This window comes from Mesoplodon mirus (genome assembly GCF_964341445.2).
Source record: "Mesoplodon mirus genome assembly, chromosome: 6".
In the NCBI taxonomy this organism is placed as follows: Eukaryota; Metazoa; Chordata; class Mammalia; order Artiodactyla; family Ziphiidae; genus Mesoplodon; species Mesoplodon mirus.
Window position 1 is genome coordinate 70,011,714 of NC_138982.1, and position 13,072 is coordinate 70,024,785.

General features: G+C 48.7%; 1 protein-coding gene across 1 annotated transcript; it reads left to right on the forward strand.

The window, feature by feature from the left end:
• The first annotated feature begins 1,414 nt into the window (after nt 1–1,414).
• Nucleotides 1,415–11,838, forward strand: SHOX2 (SHOX homeobox 2). Its single transcript, XM_082625338.1, has 5 exons — nt 1,415–2,082; nt 4,975–5,183; nt 7,552–7,609; nt 7,926–8,014; nt 9,595–11,838. Exons 1-5 carry the CDS (start codon nt 1,725–1,727, stop codon nt 9,886–9,888), a joined length of 1,008 nt encoding a protein of 335 aa, XP_082481464.1. The 5' UTR covers nt 1,415–1,724; the 3' UTR covers nt 9,889–11,838.
• The last annotated feature ends 1,234 nt before the right edge of the window (nt 11,839–13,072 follow it).

Consider the following 13,072-nt stretch of genomic DNA (forward strand, 5'->3'; position numbering starts at 1 on the left):
CAAATGACGCAGGAATATAGATGTGTCCTTCCATATAACAGTTTCGATGTAAATAGTCCAGGAATATATTTTAAATCGTAGCTTTGGGAGGGGCTTTTCCCCCGGCGAGCTTTTTTTTTTTTTTTTTAATAATCCACGGTACATAAATTAGATGGGCCTCAAACTTAACATCGATTTTTTTTCAAACTCAAAGAGGGATAATCATTTTCTTTTCAAAATTAGGAAATCAATTAGAATATTTCCCGGGATGCTAAAGAAGAGTTTCTGTAGTTCATTGTGGGAGGGGTCCGGGTGCAAAGAGTAAGGGAGAAGGGTGAGGGTCCTGAGACCTCAAAGAGGGAACGAAGTCAAACTGTCCTTGACCAAGCGCTAAGGAAATACTTTAAAATGGAATCTGTCAGGGAACAGCTGCTCGGGAAATGTGTTAAACAAACCAGCCACTTCGAGCAGGGTTTGTCCGTAGAGGAGTCGGCTCGGTCTCCAGGACGCGAATAATGGTGAATCACAAACTCCCCGGGGCAGGGAGTTTGGTGAAGACCCAGGCTCAGCTCTGGCCGCGGGCCCGGAAGCCCCTGAAAGGAGCTGCGTGCGCCTGAGAAACTGTAAAGGACCCTGACTCGGCAGGGTTGTGAAGCCAGGATGCTACAAGGTTTCGGGTCGGGGTAGCAGGGATGTAGGATCGGGATACCGGGTCAGGATGCAGAACTGGGGTCCCGGGCGCCTGATGCAGGGCAGGGTTGCCGGGCAGCAATGCGGGGCCGAGCAGTTGCGCTGCACGCTGACGCCCGGCGAGGACATAGGGTCGGATGCCAAGTCGGGATACCCTATTGACTCCAGGAGTCGCGCACTTGTCAGTTTCCTCTTGACCACGCCCCGGCGGAATAAGTCCAGCTCCCTAGTGTTTAAGTAAGCCGTGACACCAACGCAAAATCCACGCCTAATTAAATTAATTATGGATTCTTGTCATCCTGAATTAATGGCCAAGAGCGCAGGCGGCCGAGGTAGCTGAAAACCCGGACTGTCTGCCTCTTCTTCCCACTCCCTCTGGTCCCCCTTCACTGTCCTCACTCACACTCCAGCCCCAGCCAGCCTGTACTCCAGCCTTAATCAATCTCAATCTCTCTCTCTCTCCCTCACTCCCTCTCTCTCTCTCTCTCTCTCTCCCCCTCCCCCCTCACTCCCTCTCTCCCTATCACCCCCACCTCCCAACCCCCACTCCCCCACCCCCAGGTAGTGGCGCGGGTGCTTCCCGGGAAGGGTCTCCCTCCGAGTTGCGAAGGGGAGGTAATTTACTCAGAACAAGGGGCCGCCTTTGCGAAGTATAAATAGTGAGACTTCAAGCGCTGCGTTGCTATCAGATCTGAACTCTCCGCAGGAAGAATTGTCAAAGATCTTAACATTGAACAAGCGCGCTCCGGCAGGGAAGCATCAGTTCCCATTTCCCTCCCGCGGCCCCCGCCCCTTCCCTCTTCCTCTTCTTCCTCCTCCTCCTTCACCTCCTCCTCCTCCTCTTCTTACTTCTTTTTCTCCTTCTACTTCTCCTCCTCTTTCTTCTTTCTTCTCTTCTTTTTCTTCTTCTTTCTCCTCCTCCCACTCCTCCCCCACCCCTGTCCCATTGATGTGTTATTATTGGGGGGGCTGGAGCAGTAAAAAAAGAAGAAGGAAAAAAAGAGCTGGGCTCGGCTGGGAGACGTTGAGCGCGGGGCTGACGGGCATTGGCGGCGATGGAAGAACTTACGGCGTTCGTCTCCAAGTCTTTTGACCAGAAAGTGAAGGAGAAGAAGGAGGCTATCACGTACCGGGAGGTGCTGGAGAGCGGGCCGCTGCGCGGGGCCAAGGAGTCGACCGGCTGCGCGGAGCCGGGCCGTGACGACCGCAGCAGTCCCGCAGTCCGGGCGGCCGGCGGAGGCGGCGGCGGCGGAGGAGGCGGAGGCGGAGGCGGAGGAGGTGGAGGAGGTGGAGGAGTTGCAGGAGGAGGAGGAGCGGGCGGAGGAGCTGGAGGAGCGCGCTCTCCCGTCCGGGAGCTGGACATGGGCGCCGCCGAGAGAAGCAGGGAGCCGGGCAGCCCGCGGCTCACCGAGGGTAACGGCCTGACCCCCGGCCGCGGTTCCCCTTCCCGCCTTCCTGACTCCTTTCGGGCGGGAGAGGACACCAAGGCCCAGCGGGGAGGGGGGCGGGACGCGGAGAGGGCTCTTGGACCCCAGCTTTGGAAGCTGGAGTGAGGATGGAGGGGTGGGAGTCCGGTGGTGTGCACGGTCGTGGGTGGGGTCCGAATGTGTGTGCGGGGAGGGGGGGCGTGTGGGGTTTGCGCGCGCCCTTCTCAGATGCTCCCGCTACTCCCATTCCACCGAAACGCATTTTCACCAACGGGAGGATGGGCCCGCAGCCCAGACGGCCCGCAGGCGGATGGGGAAGTTCGCTGGGCCGGGCTGCGAAAGGGGGTACTGGCAGTAGCTGGGCCAGGCGGCGGGATTACAGTTAGCATCTAGCGCCGAGTTTGCGGGAGCCCCTTTCCTAGGCCCGAGAAAAAAAAGAAAAAGAGAGAAAGGGGACAGAGATACAGACACAGAGATTGACTGGGATTTCACCCTGGAGTCGCCCCGGGTTTCGTGCTGCCGCTGACTCCGCGAAGACCCTGGCTCCCTGGAATTTAGGGCCCCAAACTTCCCATTTTCTTTGAGCTGTGAAGGTAGAATGAGATCAAGGCAGGCTAAGGTTCAGGCTGTGCGCTGTTTCTTTCGGGAGATGCGTTAGGCTCCTTTTTTGTTTGTTTGTTTGTTTTTCGAAATTTTACTGCGTCGCATCATCCAGTACTCTGACTTTGTGGTGGGATAATCCTTTGGTGCCAGGAAAGTGTTAGGAAAAGGCTTTTTCTAAATGGTGGAGCGTCCTGTACCAATTCAAAGGAGTTCAACAATAAAATTAATTTGGCACTTGGTGCCTGCAGTAACTGGTGTGCTGCCATATTTTTCCAATTAAGGAAATATGTGGCATGCTTAGAATCACATATTTAAGCAAGCAATTAAGTCGTTTATAACAGTCTGTTCTTGTTTAGGCCAATAAGTGGAAATTTGGGGCCGAAATAGAGATTATATTAAGTCTGTTAATCAACTGTAAATGTGGACATCTTTCTCTTTGAAGCCCCAAAAGTTTGAGAGGCTTCCACTGTGGATGGCACGAAATAAACAAAGCCAAAGGCAGAATCTGAAAGATGTGTTTTCATATTTAAATTTCATTGTAATATCTGTGGAAATATTTTCCTATTAACTTGGCTTCAGTTTGTGCTATAATGTATCCACTTCTTCCCTAAGGAAGAACAAACGTCCACAACATGAACTTTGAGAAGTAGATATGCGGGAAACACTTAAGATCACGGTAACTAGAATGCCACGCTGGGCTGAGTTCTAGAGGTTCTTCTCCCAGACGGGGTACCAAGTACTCCTAAATTTGGAAAGTACTAGCATAACTGTCAGGCGGTCCAGTGCACCCTCCCGACCTGAGTCCCCAGCTCCAGGCCCTGGGTACACCAGCAGGCACCCCCCACGAAGTTAGGGTCTGAACCGTGGGAAAACAAAGTCCTGGGATTGTTGATTTCCAAGCTCAGGGCAAATATTAATTTGTCTGCAGGCCGGCTCTTCTGGAAATGATTTTTAACACCCATGCTGATTGGGATTCTGGGCTGGGAAGAACTGCAAACAGCCTCAATTATCCAAACTCAGCTTTTGCACCTTAAAAACCCAAGTCTCCGACTCAGGCGCAGAGGATGAAGGTTCCAGAAGGCAGCTTATGTTGATACCGGCTCCCCTGATCACGGTCCCTTGGCCTAAATATATATATATCTATCCACATCCCTCTGGTGTCCCTGTATGTTCACACTCGTGGAGCTCCTGTTTTTAAAGGGAGGAGAAGGAAGGACAGGAAAGTGGCAACGGATGTGTGCAAACCTAGAGCAGAAAAATGCATATTTTATTAAACATCCGAGCTGCTGGATGCATGAAAAGGCTTTGAGCAACCAATAGAAACCGAGGATCCCGAATGTTCCGCTTGAACCTGTTGATCTCTATGGGTTTAAGCGTTCAGGGTCGCGTCTGCCTTTCCAATGGGGAGGGAGAAAGGAGCGAAAGAGACAGCGGTCTGTTCTGCTGGCTCCTCGAAGCTGGTTTTCCGCCTCTCGGCCTTCCGGCCGGGTGTGGGCAGCGAGCCCTCCAGGCCGCCAACATGGCGTGGGCGCCTCTGCTCAGGCGACTGGGATTCGGCAGAGGGGACAGGGACTGCCTGACTGTCCGTGGGCCGTCCGCGGGATTTCGTCCAAGCCCTGGGTCCGCACAGAGCGCCCGGGAAAGTGGCTCCCAGTGCCATGCGGCCCCGGGGTCTTGTCCTCCGGCTGTGACCCTTCAGCCCAATTGTTCCCAAATTAGACAAGCAAGTTTGAGAGAGACAAGAGAGCCGGCGGCGGCCACTGCTGGCCTGACAACGGCCCAGCACTCTGGGAATGGCTGGTGTAAGAGGCCAGTCCGTGGCCTCGCCGCGCTCTCCTGCCAGCATCTCGTTCTGTGACCCGCCCGGTGCGGCGCTTTTGATTTCTGTGCGCGAGTGGGAGAGAGTGAATGCAAGGGAGGGTGAGTGGAATTGATTTGGTGTTCTCGGGGGAGGACAGGGGACTGTGGGCTGAATAGTGAGGAGGTGAGCTGAGGCCACAGTTGCAAAAGGGATGCGTGGGTGAATGCCCACCTTGCCCGCGGGCGGCCGCCCAGAGTTGATCTTTTCGCGTCTCCAGGATCCTCTTCCTCGCAGCCGGGTGAGGAACTGGACAGGAACTCCGGGAGGGGGCAGGATCCTCCATCCTTCTGGAGACAGATCTGGTAACGGCATTTGCTGTGTTGTTTTTGTCTGTGTGTGTGTGTGTGTGTGTGTGTGTTGCTGTGTGCGCGCGTGGACGTACGTGTGCGGTCCTGTTCGTGGTGCCCCCTCCAGTGTCCCCGGAGCCGAAGGATCGCAAAGAGGATGCGAAAGGGATGGAGGACGAAGGCCAGACCAAAATCAAGCAGAGGCGAAGTCGGACCAATTTCACCCTGGAACAACTCAACGAGCTGGAGAGGCTTTTTGACGAGACTCACTACCCGGACGCCTTTATGCGTGAAGAACTGAGCCAACGGCTGGGGCTGTCCGAGGCCCGAGTGCAGGTACCCGCCTGTGAGGAGGTCGCGGGGAGCAGAGGAGGGGCATGCCTGGGGTTGGAGAGTCGCCTGGGGTACACACGACGAGGGTGCGGGTCCAAATGTCTGGAGTGAGGTGAGAAGGGAAGCGATGTCTCTGCTAGAGGTCTTATTTTCCAAAGTAGATCTTGGTCTTAAAGCCTTTCCGTGCTCCCCCCGCCGCCCCGCCCCATCCCAACATATGTTCCCAGCAGAAGAAAGCTGTGCTGGGCTTGCTCCCAGAGTTTCTATAAACCACACCCCCGACCCTCGCCTCTCAATGCCTTTAATGTGGTTTAATGCTAATGGGCCTACTTTTATAAGCCTTAAAAAAATCCCACAGAAAACGTTTTATCTTCTGGATGCCTTAAAAGTTACAACGAATATTTTGTTCGGCGGAGTTGGGTTTCCTTGAGGGTCTGCTCTGGGATCTAGGTTTGCCAAGCGGATATGCCAATTAGGTTTATAGATGTACAGACTATAAAGAAAATTAGCAACTGTTAAGTGCACAAATTTACAGTCTGCCGTTAGCGGTCGATCTCAAACTGTGTGTGAAATAGCAGAGAAATAAATGCATTTGGTCACTCTTTGTTCTCTCACTTAACCAGGGAAGTGAACCTGAACCTACAGAAACTTGATTTTAAAACAATCCACATATCTTAATATTGACATTTCCAAAATCTGACCCCAGCAAGTGCCACACTCAATGGAGTTAGCATTGGGGCAGATTTTCTTTACCGGTTGTGGCGGTGAATGTAATGGGAAAAGTAGGCTTCAGGAGTGCTTAAGGGGAAAAAATTATATACATACATGCATACATATCCTTTTAGTTTTATGGAAAACGAATTTAAGTGTTTCAGGTTGTATTTCCACTCAAATAATAAAATAGGAGAAAATGATAGTCATTATTTGTTTGAACACATGGAGCAGTTTTAGGCCTGAACATCTGCAGCTGTTACAAAGTATCACTGTAACAGATACTCCCTAGGTCTCTGGGCTAGAGACCACCATCTGCAGCGAACTATGCAATTCTTATGGGGCTTCCCCGCATCTTGTAATAGGATCAGGACAAAAACAGAGCAGTCACTTTAAAGGGGAAAAGTAATAATAGGCTGCCTTGGTCATCACAGCATCAACAGCAGAGCCTTCCTTTTTAAGCCTCTCCTACTTTGCTCTGTGCACTGAGATCTCTAGAGGCTTAGCAACCCCTTAAAGACATGATGATAATTATTACAGTTGTGAGCATTAGTGTATCAGCTCCAACTCTTCTAGGGGAAAAGAGAGGCAAGAAGCCTCAGGCCATGTGAGGTACACAAAGGATGCCACCCTGGCATGAAATCCACCCTTCTACTACACTAAATGGCAGGGGAATTTTTGAAGATTTCCAATGACTGTGACACTTGCTTTCAAAAACAAGAAGAAAGCTCTGAAGCAATATTTTACTTCAATGTTTTTTAACATTAATTTATGAATCAGTCAATATGCTGTGTTACTGGAATATAATGCTATATTATTGGAGTATAAAAGCAAGCTTTATTTGAATTTCTTAAAATCTGCCATACTGCCTCTAAAAGTTGGCAAGTTTATCTAACAAGGTAATATCTGGGAGAAGATAGTATCCAGCAGTTACTTGATTCATACCCCACTCCCATTTCACAGAATGTTCTTCTTTTTTTCTCATAATAAGTGAACTTCATTGCTGGTATTTATTTTTTCATACTTTATTTACATTTTGATCTATCTTCTGGACACTTCTCTACTACCCTAACTGCACTCGGTGGCTTTCTCTATAGAAGCAAATTAGATTATCATGATAATGGCACAATTATTCTGCTACCATGTTACACTCTGCTGCACAGAGGAACAGAGAAATTCTAAACTTCTTTGTAGTGAGGCTTTTATGACACTAATTACCTCTTCCCCCACTCTTATCCCCCCACCCCCAGGAAAAAAGAAACTAAAAAACAGAGTCACTATTTGCTTTGGTGTTTGGTTTTTCTTGAAGATGAAACTAATTAATATTACAGGCTATTAATGAGCATATTCTTCTCAGGTCTTACTGGGCAAACATCTAAACCCATTATCACTTTAGTATCAGGTATCAGGGCGAGTTTTAGGCCTTGGGGATTCTAACTGTGGAAACATGAAACCGGGACTACAGTAATTTATCAAGAAACAACTTATCTCGCAAAAGTATATGAAATCTTTCTATTTTGTCATTTATTTATGTTTTTAACTTTGGAAATTAAGATTCTTGTATATAATTCAAAGATTGCTTGCTATATCTCCCAATCCTTGCCTAAAACATTACTCTGAGTCATAACATCTAGGTTTTATTTTTTCCTCCAATTTGTAGGTTTGGTTTCAAAATCGAAGAGCTAAATGTAGAAAACAAGAAAATCAACTGCATAAAGGTATGCTTCTCAGACAAAGAACATTTGATACTCTAAGTAAAAAGAGTATTAGGGGATGTTGTTATTATGAAGACAGAAAAGAACCTTGTCAAAGATAACTATGGTCCTTATTTAAAAATCTGCTCCGAAGGCAGTTAATGAGAGTCCTAAAGTTTGGGAGTAAATTACATTGCTTTTAATTTTGGCAGCAGTTTAGGAAGATAACAGTACAATTCCAAAGGAAATAGTTCTATCTTGGTTCCATTTGGAACCTTGGAAAACAATGCTGGACATGTTAATCTCACTTTATGGTGTTTTGTTCCCCCATTTTTTGCAGGCGTCCTCATAGGGGCTGCCAGCCAATTTGAAGCTTGTAGAGTAGCACCCTACGTCAATGTAGGTGCTTTAAGGATGCCATTTCAGCAGGCAAGTACAGCCCAGTTTCAACCTGTTTTTAACTGTGAAAAGACCTGGATATTTGCTTGAATTGTTGAACATCCCCTGTCTCTGAGCCCCAATATAGGTGTCTATACAGGTAGAGGATCAATTTTCAGATGATATAGTGGACCTACTCCCCTTTAAAAACCTATACAGTGTCAGGGGTCTACATGCCTAGTCCTTTCTGTCCTCATGGGAAACCCACAGAGGCCTGAGGGTGGCAATTGGTCCTTTAAAAATGCACTAAAGATTGCACTTGGGTAGAAGAGGGAAAAGCCTTCTGATTAAGATTTTGTCAGATCCAGTACAGAGGTTAGTCCTAAGGTGTTTCTAAGGCAACTGTCTAAATATTTTTCTAGGTGTTTTCTATCTCTTATTCACATTAAATGTCTCTGACCGAAGATAAATATAAATAAATAAATACATACATACATACGTACGTACATACATACATACATACATACATACATACACTCCCAGCTCAGACTTGATTTTTTAAAGCTGCAAAGCTTCATATCTAGTAGAGAGGGAAGCACTGGTCTTCCCAGGGACACCTTGCAGCTGCAATCTATTTCTTATCCATACAGAAACCTTTAAGACTATATTTTAAAAGTACAGTCTGCAGCAATGACTTAATCCTGGGAAATCCCAGTGCTCTGAACTCCCCATTCTCCAAGCCTAAGGGTGCAATCCTTTCCCAACCAGTGCCTGACCTTCCCCATGGCCAGGCCCCCTTCTCCGTAGGACTGTGAAGTCATGAATTAACTCTCAGATGCCAGTGTCCTGGTCGGGGGAGACACCTGGCTGCACCTGTGTATTGAGGGTTAGTATCAGGCAGATCTTAGCTCTCCTAGCACCACTGGATTCTGGTATCCTGATGCTAGGCTTTTGAAGCAAGAGAGAATGACTGGAGAGAGAGGGGAATCTTAAAAGGAGACCCTTACTACTCAGAAGGTGATCTCCTAGTCTGCAGCATCATCATCAGCTGGGAGATTGTTAGAAATGCAGACTCTCTGGCCCTACACTAGACCTTCTGAATCAGAATCCACATTTTAACAAGACCCCAAGGTAATTTTAATAGCAGTAAATGTTAGAAGTACTAACAATTGTGCCAGTTGTGATGAAGATGCAACAACTTCCCTAGGTGACATTTTAAAAGTTTTGTAATTTGCTTAATGGTACTTCAGTGTTTTAGTAGCCCGGTAAAAGGTGTACGACAGCATCAAAAGAGGAGGGTAATGATCCTCACCCCGTCGTCTGTCCAATATACATTGTTATTTTCAGGAGGGTGATGTATTAGCACAATAGCAATGTCGCCTTCTGACGGACCCAGCTCCCGAGGGGGCGGCCACAATTCCTGCAGACGGGAGTCCCTGGGACTCAAGGGGATAGGCCACACTGAGCTAGTTGCAGAGACTCAGGGTCACTGGAATATCCCTGTGGCGCCCCAGATTCAGTAACAGACTGATAAGGTCAGCCAAATGCCCCTTTCCCGTCCCCTGCCCCAGCCTTACCCGAGCTAAGCTGGACGCCGTTAATGCTCTGTTTCTATTCTGTTGTCACCCTAGGATAGTCATTGCAACGTGACGCCCTTGTCCTTTCAGGTTCAGGCGCAGCTGCAGCTGGACAGCGCCGTGGCGCACGCGCACCACCACCTGCACCCGCACCTGGCCGCGCACGCGCCCTACATGATGTTTCCCGCGCCGCCCTTCGGACTGCCGCTCGCCACGCTGGCCGCGGACTCAGCTTCTGCCGCCTCTGTCGTGGCTGCCGCAGCTGCCGCCAAGACTACCAGCAAGAACTCCAGCATCGCGGATCTCAGACTGAAAGCCAAAAAGCACGCGGCCGCCCTGGGTCTGTGACGCCAACGCCAGCGCCAACGTCGCGCCTGCAGCGCGGCGCGCAGCCTGCACGCCCTCCGAGCCCCGCTGCTTCTCCGTTACCTGCTCCGGACCTCGGGAGCCGAGCCTCTTTCCACCCGCTGATCGCCCCTTGCCCCATTCCTCATCCCGAACTCGGAGGGCGTGACCTGGGGTCCCAAGAAGGGCACCAGCTCCGTGGCTCCTGACCATTCACCTACCCAGGGGCCTAGAATTTGGCTTTGTAGGGCTGGGTTTGGGAGGTCTGGAGAGAGACTGGACAAGGGAGTGCTGGGACAGCGGACTGTGGCTCACGGCAAAACTGCGACGGTGGACTCTTGCGTAGAAATAAAAATCCTGTTAATAAAAAATGAAGGGATAAAAAGTAGAAAAGACAAACCAGAGATAAATAGAGAAAGGGAACTTATTGCTATTCGTCAGAAGCTGAAATCGGAGAGAGAACCAAGGAACAAAAAAGAAAATTTTAAAGTATTTTGTACATTAAAAAATATGGAAAAAGAACCTTGACGAATCTCGAGAGAATTGGGGCGGCGGTGGGGCGGGGGGGAGTTACCAACTTAAAGTGTATGTTTTTTAAAATGGGCTAAGAAGGCAAAACAGAAGGAAGAGGTATACTTATTTAAAGAATTAAGATGAAAAAAATGTACGCAGCTGGGAAGTTCACAGGTTTTGAAACTGACCTTTTTCTGCGAAGTTCACTTTAATACAAGCAATTTGATAAGAGAGGCGGGCCTCCTTTTACGTTGAATCAGGTGCTTTGAGTTAAAAACCACCACGTGTGGAAGAGCAAGAAGAGGGAAGACAGTATAAAAACGAGGAGAGAAAAAAATATTAATACAAAAATGATACCACAGACGATGATTTCTCTGAGAAAATTATTATGGCAGAACTGTCCGGACTGCTGACAGTAAATTCCGGTTTGCATGTTACTTGTATTCCATTGATGGTGTCTCCCCCCTCCCCGCTTTACTCACATGCACTTAACTCCATTTTCATTTTCAGTATACAAACAATACCCAAAGCATCTGGAAATTGATATATATATATTTCTATCTATATTTATTTTTGTCCCGTCTTTAATCCTGGGGGACAAAAGAAAAAAGCCTGAAGGGCAAAAAAGTTACACTCTGATTGTCCCAAGACAACAGAGGCAGGTAGAAAATGTGGGAAAAGGAAAAAGAAAAGATAAGTGAAACGGTGAAGGTACAGCGCCTCACGTGGTGCCTGATACATAGTGGGCGCTCAGTGTTAAGTCCCCTCTCCTCCCCCTTTTCTTGTATTCCCTCTTGCAGATTTCCTAAAGTCCTATTTGAGGACAGTGCTTTATTTCCCCCTCTCTGTCCCATCACACTCACTTTAAACAACACCCAGATAGATACAGGCACTAAGTTTGTGTAAAATATGTTGATAAACACGAACAAAGTTTATTTTGGCTATAACGTGTGAACTGATAGTTGACTTTCAACATTTGCATTTTATCTCACAAGGGTGTATATTCAAGTAATATTTTTGTTTGTCTCAATTCATGTAGCTATTTAAACTGGGATACCCTGGACTAAGCAATCTGTATCCCAATTCTCTAAAAAAAGCCTCCTTAGTTTTTTTTTTAATCCCTTATACAAGAACGAGGAAAAGCTCTTTTAGCTGAACTTTGGTATGCGGTTGAGCTTTGTAACTATTTGTTCTCCATGAAAACAAAATTATTTATATTTGCCATATTTTTTCTAGTGTATTAAGTTATTTTAAACAAAAGAAGATTCTGTTATTTCATGACGTGTTGTCGGTACAAAATGTTTCGGTCTCACCTCTGTTAAACCTTTTAAATAAGTGCCAAGTTATTAATTGAAGACACTTTGCGATCAATTGAATGAAAATAGTATTGTTTCATTTGATGGGGTTCGCGTCATCTTTGTTCCTGTTACTATTAAACTATCCGGGATAGTCTTTCTTTCTTCCTTTTTGATGAATGTGTGTGTGTCTCTCTCGACTATACCAACTTGGAAAAGCGCTTGCCTCTTCTCCTATGTGCGGCAATCAAGGGACCGGACCGTGAGAATGGTGGCTCTGTGGCTCTCAGAAGCCCAGAGAGAGAATGCCCCCCGCCCGCCCCATTTTATCCACCCAGCACAGTAACCGGATTGATTTTACACATCAATAAAGGAACAGATAACATGTAGAATAACATAGAATAACGCCCTTCCCCAAGACGGACTCCCGTTCTTCATTCTGCTGCACTTTCGCCCTTGAAGTTCATTTGGGGAACATTTTGGGGAGGAAGGAAAGCGTGATCACGCGATGCGAAATCCACCTGGGTTAATTGTGGCAAGACAGACACTTGGTCCCAGGTCGCCGACCCTCCCCAGAGTCGGTGGCGGTTTGGGAGTAAGATAAGAGCCGCGAAGCGCGGCGGGGGTGCCGGGGAGAGCGGGTCCCCCCGCCTCCCACTTCAGTTTAGCGCTTTGGCCCAAACAGATTTTTCGTTCGTTAAATTTAGGGAAAGGTAGAAGCTAGGATCGTGGTTAGGAAAAGCCGGGTCTTAGCCGTCCTCCGGATACCGAGGAGCCCCTCCCTCCCTCCCTCCTCCTCCCGTCCCCTCTCCCGGAAGAAATACTGCCTACTAAGCCCGAAGGCTCTGCCTGTTTGGGTACAGACCGTAAAGACCCGGGACAGGACCTGACCTTCCCTTCCCTTCCCTTCCCTCTCGGACTCTTGGGATAGGGGACACCCTCCGCCAAAATTGAGGGTGCCCCGAGTGTCCCCTGGGGCCCCCTAGGGAGCGGAGGATGCGTAGAGGAGACCTTCCCTGCGACAAAGCCCCGTATCCTCGGGCCTTGCTCCCTCCTCCGCAACCCGGCCCTCTCCCGGGTTGAGCTCGCTCAAAGCTGTTCCTCCGCGTAGACGTGGGTGATATGTTTATTTTCATCTTTTAGTCTTCAAAGACCACAGAACAGGACTTGGGCCGTATTCAGAGCTCAGGCCTTGCGGGTCTTTTACTTGACAAGCGTCCCTAGTTTTCATAATAAACATCTGCTTGGGGGCGGGGTGCGCTTTGAAGCCGCCGCGCCGCGCCGCGCCTCCCGCCTGGGCCGGTGGCCTCCGGCTGGCTCCCGTCGGCGCCGGGGTCCAGGGTCCGAACGGGCAGGCTCCAAGCCCCAACCCTAATCCA